This window comes from Quercus suber, unplaced genomic scaffold (genome assembly GCF_002906115.3).
Source record: "Quercus suber isolate HL8 unplaced genomic scaffold, Cork oak 2.0 scaffold_188, whole genome shotgun sequence".
NCBI lineage: Eukaryota > Viridiplantae > Streptophyta > Magnoliopsida > Fagales > Fagaceae > Quercus > Quercus suber.
The window spans coordinates 582625-593529 of NW_027069646.1; the positions used below are offsets into that span (position 1 = coordinate 582625).

The 10905-nt window shown below is 31.2% G+C and overlaps 1 protein-coding gene across 1 annotated transcript; it reads left to right on the forward strand.

The window, feature by feature from the left end:
- Positions 1-4900: 4900 nt before the first annotated feature.
- Positions 4901-10246, forward strand: LOC112007054 (cystinosin homolog). Its single transcript, XM_024039367.2, has 8 exons — positions 4901-5161; positions 5312-5444; positions 6341-6430; positions 6557-6681; positions 8123-8165; positions 9108-9225; positions 9316-9365; positions 9902-10246. The coding sequence occupies exons 1-8, from the start codon at positions 5043-5045 to the stop codon at positions 10115-10117; spliced, it is 894 nt and encodes a 297-aa protein (XP_023895135.2). The 5' UTR covers positions 4901-5042; the 3' UTR covers positions 10118-10246.
- Positions 10247-10905: the final 659 nt, after the last annotated feature.

Here is a 10905-nt window from a genome sequence, read left to right on the forward strand (position 1 = left end):
GACAGGCTCTGTCTCTATAAATAGAAAACTTTTTTTTTTTTTGAGAGAAAAATAGAAAACAGATATTGGCAGAAAATAAAACAGAAATAACAGCTATAAAAGGGCAGTGGTCCGAATGAACAATATTGGGAAGCTAATTTAACAGTACATTTATCCAAGTTTGTTATATGGTTTTATAGATACCTGAAGAAGAGGTACTGCTAATACCATCTGTATTACAGAGTTCGCACTTGGGTCAAGTTCAATCATTTGATTTGAGGCTGCCGGCCTTGCTTATCCCTCATAAAAGGATTATTATTATCTTTCTAATTAGTTTTTCTTCTTCTATTTTTTTTCCCCTTAAATGAATTACATAATTGAATTAACACATTTTGTATTGAAATCACATGTTTAAATTTATTTGTGAAACTGAAACCTAAGATACAACACATGACTAAGTTTTGTCTCTCTTATAATATATGAGCTCACAGTTATGGATTCACATGTTGTAGAATTTTTTTTTTTTTTTGGGAAAAAGGGTAAGAAGTGGTGACTAGAGTGACTATCATATATAAACGTTACCATAATAACATCCTATTTATTTGATTTAAACTTGTAAGTAAGGGAATTAGTGAGTCATAGTTGTTATCTCAATCTCACAAGGGCACTAGTGAGCATTGAACCAAGACATGAGGTTTTCCCCCTAACACTTTCCATTACTAGATTTGAACTTAAAACCTTCATCCCAAATCATTTGGAGTCATATTAGATACTTTAGATGCAGCACAATTACCTTCTCACATATACCAACAACTGCAAATGGCCTTGTGTTATTATTATTATCAAAATAACTTTTTTTTAAACTAATAAATAGAACTAACTAAAGAATTTACTTCAATCATTGGACCTACATGATGTTGAAAACACATAAAACACAATTAAATATTTATATCGAACACTCAATCATGTATGTTTCAGTTTTGAAAAAATGTTATAGAAACATGATACTAGATATAAATTTTTTTTTTTTTTTTTTTTGCATTATGAATACTCAAAATGCATTTTTTTATACCTTCATTTTCACATCATTTTAAAAATTAATATCCAACAGGTCTTACTATTGGTTTTTGTCATCTTCTTTTTTTCAAATTTGGTGATTTAGTAGGTTATTTGCATAATATGAAATAAAAAATTAAAAGCTATCTTATAACTTCCATACAAAATGGAAGAGTACGGAAGGTGGTGCAATTGGAAAAGTAAGATAATAAAGTGGATAACAACAGGAAATAAGTTGCTTTTGTTTTCTTTTAGTTTGCTGAATGGAAATGAGGAGTTGCTTTGAAGTCAGCAAAAGAATGGAGCGAAAGTGGGTTTGATCTTAGCCAAAAAGCCTATAAAGGGAGGAGGTTGACTGAATGGAACGCTAGTAACGTCTTGGTTCATCCAAATTAATACGCAATGCAATATGCTGACAGGCTGACAAAGATAAGCTGTTATAGCAATGTTACGACAGAATTTATATATATAAATCGTATTACTTGATAATAAATCGTGAGTGCAGCATTCAAATNTTTTGTTTTTAATTTTGTTTTTAATTTTTTTTATTTAGTTAAAATTAATAAATTAATTTTTTTTAATTTAAATGCTGATGTGGCATTTTTTAATGCCAAAATAAATTTTTTAATTATTATTTTAATGTGCCGTTAGCCACCTCAGCTTTTTCCGTTAGTTGGCTGACGGTAAGGACTAAAACAATAGGCGTTTTCCAGGATAGGGACTAAAAGCGGTAAAAAAAAAATTTAGGGACCAAAATGGAAATCGTGTAAAAATGTAGGTACGAAAATGTGCTTTTCGCCTTTTTTTTTTGAAGAAAAAGAAAATGATTCTACTTAGTTATATATAGACAGGCTCTGTCTCTATAAATAGAAAACTTTTTTTTTTTTTTTGAGAGAGAAAAATAGAAAACAGATATTGGCACAAAATAAAACAGAAATAACAGCTATAAAAGGGCAGTGGTCCGAATGAACAATATTGGGAAGCTAATTTAACAGTACATTTATCCAAGTTTGTTATATGGTTTTATAGATACCTGAAGAAGAGGTACTGCTAATACCATCTGTATTACAGAGTTCGCACTTGGGTCAAGTTCAATCATTTGATTTGAGGCTGCCGGCCTTGCTTATCCCTCATAAAAGGATTATTATTATCTTTCTAATTAGTTTTTCTTCTTCTATTTTTTTTCCCCTTAAATGAATTACATAATTGAATTAACACATTTTGTATTGAAATCACATGTTTAAATTTATTTGTGAAACTGAAACCTAAGATACATGACTAAGTTTTGTCTCTCTTATAATATATGAGCTCACAGTTATGGATTCACATGTTGTAGAAGTTTTTTTTTTTTTTTTTGGGAAAAAAGGGTAGGAAGTGGTGACTAGAGTGACTATCATATATAAACGTTACCATAGTAACATCCTATCTATTTGATTTAAACTTGTAAGTAAGGGAATTAGTGAGTCATAGTTGTTATCTCAATCTCACAGGGGCACTAGTGAGCATTGAACCAAGACATGAGGATTTCCCCCCAAACACTTTCCATTACTAGATTTGAACTTAAAACCTTCATCCCAAATCATTTGGAGTCATATTAAATACTTTAGATGCAGCACAATTACCTTCTCACATATACCAACAATTGCAAATGGCCTTGTGTTATTATTATTATCAAAATAACTTTTTTTTAAACTAATAAATAGAAGTAACTAAAGAATTTACTTCAATCATTGGACCTACATGATGTTGAAAACACATAAAACACAATTAAATATTTATATCAAACACTCGATCATGTATGTTTCAGTTTTGAAAAAATGTTATAGAAACATGATACTAGATATACAATTTTTTTTTTGGCATTATGAATACTCAAAATGCATTTTTTTATACCTTCATTTTCACATCATTTTAAAAATTAATATCCAAATAGGTCTTACTATTGGTTTTTGTCATCTTCTTTTTTTCAAATTTGGTGATTTAGTAGCTTATTTGCAAATATGAAATAAAAAATTAAAAGCTATCTTATAACTTCCATACAAAATGGAAGAGTACGGAAGGTGGTGCAATTGGAAAAGTAAGATAATAAAGTGGATAACAACAGGAAATAAGTTGCTTTTGTTTTCTTTTATTTTGCTGAATGGAAATGAGGAGTTGCTTTGAAGTCAGCAAAAGAATGGAGCGAAAGTGGGTTTGATCTTAGCCAAAAAGCCCATAAAGGGAGGAGGTTGACTCAATGGAACGCTAGTAACGTCTTGGTTCATCCAAATTAATACGCAATGCAATCTGCTGACAGGCTGACAAAGATAAGCTGTAATAGCAATGTTACGACAGAATTTATATATATATATATATATGAATTTTTTTTCTTTTTCTTTTCGTATTACTTGATAATAAATCGTGAGTGCAGCATTCTTGTTACGACAGAATTTATATATATATATATATATGAATTTTTTTTCTTTTTCTTTTCGTATTACTTGATAATAAATCGTGAGTGCAGCATTCATATTTTATTATTAACATCATTTTTATTATCTCCTCCAAAATTAACATACTATATTAATATCAATTACTATATCATATCAATTAGATTCTAATATATATATATATATATCAATTCAATAGTTATTAAAAAAAAATTTCTATACAATTTTGTCTCAAAAAAAATATACTTTTTTTAATAATAAAAATCTAAGAATGCGTTAAATGTTTTACTTTACATCTCAACAATGTCAGGGCTTAAAGGTGTGCACAAATTAGGTTAGAGGGCTTTATCAACCCAATCCAATCCTAACCCATATAAGTTAGATTGAGTTGGGGTTGGGTTCATTGGGTTGTGTATGCATGTTTTATGCATTGTAAAAGACTAGGATTTCATTGATTATTAAGACACTTTTTCAATAAATTATTACATTTCATATAATATGCATAAATTATAAATTAAATTTTCAAATTCGTCCAAATTAATTATAAAAATTACCAAAACCTATTAAAATAAAATTTTAAATAATAGTAATAAAATAAACTTATATGCATGGTGGATTAGGTTGAGTTAAATGGGTTGAAAACTATGAACCCAAACCTGACTAGAGCCAAGGGTAAATATAAAATTCTAACCCAACCCACAAAAATCAACCCGAAGCGTTGAGTTAGGTTGGGTTGATCTCGTAAGGTTTGTGGGTTTGATGCACCCCTACTTCATAAGTGTTTGATTTTTATCCATTTTAAATTGTAGTTATTTTATGAGGAGAAAAAAAGAGGAATGTGTGATGCCAAGAACCTTGTACCTTAAATGACATTACTTGGTATTTCCAAGAGAGCTATTCAAAATTCAAATCACCCTCCCTTGCCTATTGAATTAATCCAAAAGAACAATGTACAACAAATTATGAACTTCTTTAGTGGAAAAAAGAAAGGAACACTACTCTAGAGCATTAATAGTAGGTTACATAAAATAAGGCAAGAAGTGAATGGGTAACAAAAACCAAAACACTCAAAAATCTGTCCGCATTAGCTTATCAATTTCCCTTTCAATATGTGTTTTAGCTTTGGTTGTTCCCAATTTTAGGGAGTACTATTCATTTCCAAAACATTTGTTTATTGATTTTGTGTGATTACAATTTTGACGAAGTAAAGTAGATGTTTTGAGAAATAAAATGAATAATACAAAAATGTACGAAAAAAATAATGTTTAAATAAAATAGGATTTAAAATAAGAAATCTAACATGGATGAAAAGAAAAGGTGATTATTAGCTAAAATGGGTGGAGAAAATTACTACCAAAAGTAAGACCTTGATTTCTCATTCCACAATTAACTTGGTCTTAATTTTTGCCAAAATACAAAATTTTTCAGTCGGCCCTACATTTACATGTACCAGACGGTGCACGGTCACTTGTACCAGAAAAAACAGTTTTTAAAATTAAAAGTCTCCTTCCTTTCTTTCCTACCTTGGTTCTTCACTTCTTCTCTCTAACTCAGACCGAGAGAGAGAGGCAGAGAGAAATGGCAAACTGGAATTCAATTCCTCTGGAAATCACGTACGAGGTACTAGGATGGACAGCTTTCATATCATGGTCCATCAGTTTCTACCCGCAAGTCATCTTGAATTTCCGAAGGAAAAGGTATTTCCTTTAACACAACAAATTTTCCACCTTTTTTTTTTTTTCTCAGCCTGGATTTCATTTTTCAACTCATACATGTATTTTTCTTAAATTTTATTATTTGGGTTTTTGTTGTTGTTGTTGTTGTTGTTGTTGGGGGTGTGAACGCAGTGTTGTGGGGTTGAACTTCGATTTCGTGGTGCTGAATTTGACGAAGCACTCTTCGTATCTCATATACAACGCGGCCCTCTACTTTAGCTCCGCTATTCAGAAGCAGTACTTCGAAAAATATGGCCAGGACCAGGTTCGTGCTTTCTTCTTGTTAAACATACCCAAAAGCTAAAAAGTAATCAACGATTTAAGTTTTTAGGAAAAGATTAAAGATTTTTAATGATTCTACCAAGTATACATGTGGTTAATAGGATGTTGATAGTGATGTTTGCTTTTGATTTTCATAGAAAATTCAAGTTCAAAATCAAAATCAAAATCAAAATTTATTATTGGGTTTGTTTGTTTTGCTGACTTGTGTAGCTGGTGAGGCATATCTTCCATGGCTGACTAGAGCAAAAGATAGTGGCTAAACTAGAGTAATTCTAGTACTACATAAAAAAATCACAACTTTTGTCGCAATTATCTTACGCATGTCATTTTTAAATAAACCTATCACTCACAGTATGCAACGTATATAGTTGTGCAAAAGTTGTGGCTTTTTATGTGGAATTAGAATTTTTGCTAGCAATAATTATCTTATGCATCAATATATGCATCCTCCAGTCCTCCTTTTCAGTGTGTGGGTCTGACAGCCGTGTGAGACCCACAAACTATAAGAGAGAAGATGCATATATCTAGATATATGAGATACCTTCACCTTGACTAGGCTTTCTAATAGTAGTTTGTTGTTTAACTTTCTTAATTTTCAATTATAACTATTATTTATTAATGAAAATAATCACTTGGTAGTATGGTACTGGGATCTGAGTTACTTCTGTCAATTGTCTAGGAAATTTGTTTTGGTTTGGTTTTGACAAAACAGAATGTACAAGTTAAGAAGGCAACATCTGAAATTAGCCTTATATAAAATCCAAGTGGTGAACTTAATTTGTGCACGTTAGAGGATGATTTGGGTTGGGTTCTGTTTTTTTTTTTTTTTCAAAATTTTTTTGGCCCTTACTTGTTCTGTTTTCATTATAATTATTGCAGATGATACCTGTAGCTGCAAATGATGTCGCTTTCTCTATCCACGCTGTTCTTTTGACAGCAATTACCTTGTTCCAAATTGCAATCTATGAAGTAAGTGGTTTACTCTTCCTCATTAAGTTCATATCTTCTTTTGTTGTAATGGTGGGAGCTCTTATCTTAGTAATCTGGTTAGAGATTCGAGTGTTAAGCTTGACCTTTCTTGATGGTTTTGTACAGCGTGGAAGTCAGAAGATTTCCAAGATAACAATTGGAATTGTCTCTGCTGTGTGGTTTTTTGCTGCTGTATGTATTTTCATAGCTTTGCCAAGCCATTCTTGGCTTTGGCTAATCTCCATCTTTAAGTAAGTAAGTTTTTCTCTTTATGTTTTTGTAACTTGAAGTTCAACCTATGTGAATTTCTTGACAACTTGGCTCATATTTGCATAGGATGATCATTGAATGTGACATGATTTTTTCCCCTCTTTTACTTTATGAGAAATTAAATTATCAGTGAATAGGATTACAACTTAGCTCATACTTTCACTTTTATATAATAAATCTGTTCCTTCAGTGAAGTTTACCATCAATGAGCTAAGATCTGATTTGAGTCATGCCTCAGCACTAGGAAGGTTGAATTTTCCACGCCTGGTTTGGATAGGTGGATGTGACACTAATTCTATAAGATACATTGATAAGTTGAGCCTTGATATGCAATTTATTGACGTTTGCCCGTGTGACAATTTTCTTCATCAATTGGAGGCTGTCCTGTCTATCTCTAATATTGCTATCTTAGTTGCATTAGAGTATAGAGTTTCCTATCATTTCTGTTGCTGTAAATTTTTAGGCGTTGAAAAGTAGCTAGCGCCTAAGGCTGAGTGCTGGCTGGAATGGTATTTCCACAAGAGAAGTTTCAAATTTGTGGCGCACTATTTCTGATAATAGTGTGATAGGCCCACATTATTTGGTGGGACGCCAGGCCTCTCTGCTGCTCTAGTCTTTGCAGTCTGAGCGAGAGGTTGTCCCTACATTTCTCGTACTTATTATTGTTATTTTTTTGTTATCAAAAAAAAGAAGAAAAAGGCTATGAAACTCTTTACACAGTCAATTTTCCCAGGTAATTTTGCTTTGATTTTACAGGGTATATGGTTATTCCATATTCAGTTCTTAAAGCTTAACTCTCTCTGTTAATGACAATATGTACACTATAGTATTTTCCAGTTTGGGTATTGCTAAAGCTTGTGTATTGGAAGATCTAAGAAACTCTAGACTTCTCTCTTCACTATGCAGTGGTGAAAAGGCCTTCTTGGCAGACCAGCTAAGCTGGTGGGGAACGAATTACTGGAATTTTGGCATGCTGCCATGTTTGAACGTAGGGAACCTTGACAAAGGCCTTCTATTCACATGATTAGGGAAATCTCCCACTGATATATAAGGCTGCTTAGGTTGAAATTAGTGACCCCAAAGAGTGTGTTGAAGAAAATTTGAGCCTTAGAATGGCAGCTGCAGTAAGTGTCCTCTTTTGGGCAAATATGGGAGCAGATAATTGCATTCTCTTTACCCATCAATAGCCCATTTCATATAATTTGAAGCAACTTTACTGCAATTTATATTGCTTATGAAGTATAGTGTTGCAGAATATAAAGCTAGTTTTTTCCCATTTGCCTTTCTAGCAGAAACTTGCTTAAATTTTCTCTGTTCTCTTCATTACAAAAGCTCAGTCTTTGACTAAATTTATATTGTTTCATGATTTTATAGATGTGGTTGAACTTCCTTTCTAATTTTATATGTATTAAATTTTCGCAGCTCAATTCAAGTTTTTATGACGGTCATCAAATATATTCCCCAGGTCAGAATTGTGAACCCTCTAAAGTCCTTTTATAATATTTTAGGAGATGTAGGAAGAATTTAATCAATTGGCTATGCTGAGAGATGCATCTGATAAATGCCTTGTATAAGAAAAGTCCATACAGACATGGGCTCAATATTATTCTAGTGATCAAAATGTAGGAACTAACTTTTCTTGGGGTTGCATCAGAAAGTGTATATCTAGGACGGGGGGGGGGGGGGGGGGGTGGGAGTTAACCTTATTTTTCAGATATTTATATTTCCAATTCAATTGGATGTTGAGGTGTTGATAACATTAATTGATGTAGGAGGGGTCGTCCTGAATTGAGAGGGTGGTGGGAGTTAACCTTATTTTTCAGATATTTATATTTTTCAATTCAATTGGATGTTGAGGTGTTGATAACATTAATTGATGTAGGAGGGGTCGTCCTGAATTGAGAACTTCATAATTCTCTAGTAAAATTAAGGATCTTAGACAAGCCTCTATAATTTGACTTTGTTCATTATATATCTGTATTTCAGTATCATTCTGAACTTTATGATGTTTGTAAAAGTAGGATGTTTGTGCAAGCCTTAAAAGTTTGACTTCGTTGATTGTATTTCACCTAGGATGTTGAAATGTATGCTTCTATTATCATAGAGTAGTAAAAACTAAAAAGAAATGCAAATACATCAACTGAAGTAATTTGAGGAAATTAACTTGAATAGGAGTTATTCAAGATAGCTTGCTGACATGGCTTAATGTGCTGTGCTCCAAAATTGTTTGCTTTTGCTCAGTAGGTAATAGAGGGAAAAATGTCATTGACTCTTGGTGTTTTAATTTTCTTTACCTCATAAGATGACTAAATCAAAATGGTTGTAATTGCTTAAAATTTTGTGATGGTATTAAAGTGACAGTTGGACTGGCCATTCATACTGTATTAATGACTGTTATGAAATTTAGGTGTTTATGAACTTTGCAAGAAAGAGCACAGATGGGTTCAGCATTGGCAACATTTTACTCGATTTTTCTGGAGGGGTGGCAAATTATGGACAGATGGCCGTGCAATCTATTGATCAAGGTTTATTGAATTCTTCCTTAGTTGTAGATCTTGCCATCTAAATTTATCCTCCTTGCGTAATATATTCCTAAAACTTGTTGCTTTTTTCAGATTCTTGGGTGAACTTTTATGGAAACATAGGGAAGACATTGCTATCTCTGGTATAGAATATTTTCACTTCTCTAATTTATTTCACTTTATTTGCCTCATTATTTAAGTGAAATTTATTTGCCATAGTATAGTTGGTAGATGACTTTGTTATGCTTTTTTATTCTTATTCTGTTCTTAGATTTTAATTGAAGTCGTCATTTTAATGTAAGAATTACTACCAACTTTTTTTTTTTTTAACTAGAGAGAGAATTTAGTGAAAGTCGTGAGAAAATCATGTTTAGAAATTCTGGATAAAGTACAATTCATCAAACAGAAGATGATGAATGAATGATAAAGTAAAAGAAACCTATTATGCTTTTAAAGTTAATTTCTTGCATGAGATATATTGGAGACCACACGCGAATGTATCCTTCTGATTATTCTTTTTTTTCTTTGGTGAAGATTTCTAGATATTCTACAATTATTGATTATTATTATTGTTATTATTATTTTAAGATTGATGGAATACACTACTATTACAGGCATCGCTATTTTTTGGCTTTCTTTTCTATTTATTTTAATTATTTGATGGAATGTGCAATTGCAGGTGTCTATATTCTTTGACTTAATTTTCATATTTCAACATTATGTCATCTATCCTCACAAGAAAGCCCAAGTCTCTTCTAAACTCGTTGAGGAGGAAGGCACTGAGCCGCTTGTTAAGTCTCCTGATCAGCCAGAGTCAGAAAAATGTGTAAAGCTTAGCTTTAATCATATCATAACTAGTTGCAGACCCGCTCTTGCGCATGTAATAATTTTTTAGAGTTATCTATAAAATATATATATATATATATATTATTTACTATTGTCTATGTAACTTATGTAAAATTCTTATATGATAAAATTATCCAAATCATGCTATGTAATAAAGTAATATTATATTTTTTTATAATGCAGTAAGATAACATTTAAAAATCAGAGAGAACAAAAAAGAAAAAAAAATTAAAACACAAAACTAAATTGCATCAACTCAAAGTAAAGTTATTAAAAATACAAAAAATTAATAACCTAAAGTAGAAATGCAAGAAATATCCATTAATGTCACGATCGGTTTTATGTAGTTTTTAGGAAAAAGTATGTAATAGTGGTAATTAAACAACACTATTCAACTACTTAGATTATCACGATACGTGAAAACATGAATGCATTATGGACCCCTTTGTTTCTTATGGCCCATACAAAATTTAAACTATTGGAATTAAGAAAAATAGATTTTTAAATATATAAATAGAATAATTTTTGTTAGTCGATCACTGCATATAAGGAGAGAAAAAAAAATCAAATGAAAAGATAACATATCGAGTCTAAAAGGAATTTCATAGAACAAATGTCATGTTGTACAAAAATAACATATATAGAACAACTAAATAGGTGAATTCAAAGCAACCCAAACTAAGAATTTAAAGAAAAACACATGTAATAAAATTAACAATTAAAGAGAGAAAAAAAAACTTAAATAACAAAACTAAATCGCATTAGCTCAATATAAAGTTCTAAAGAACACAATAATTTATCAACCTAAAGCAAAAATGAAAGAAAAATAAAAAAAAA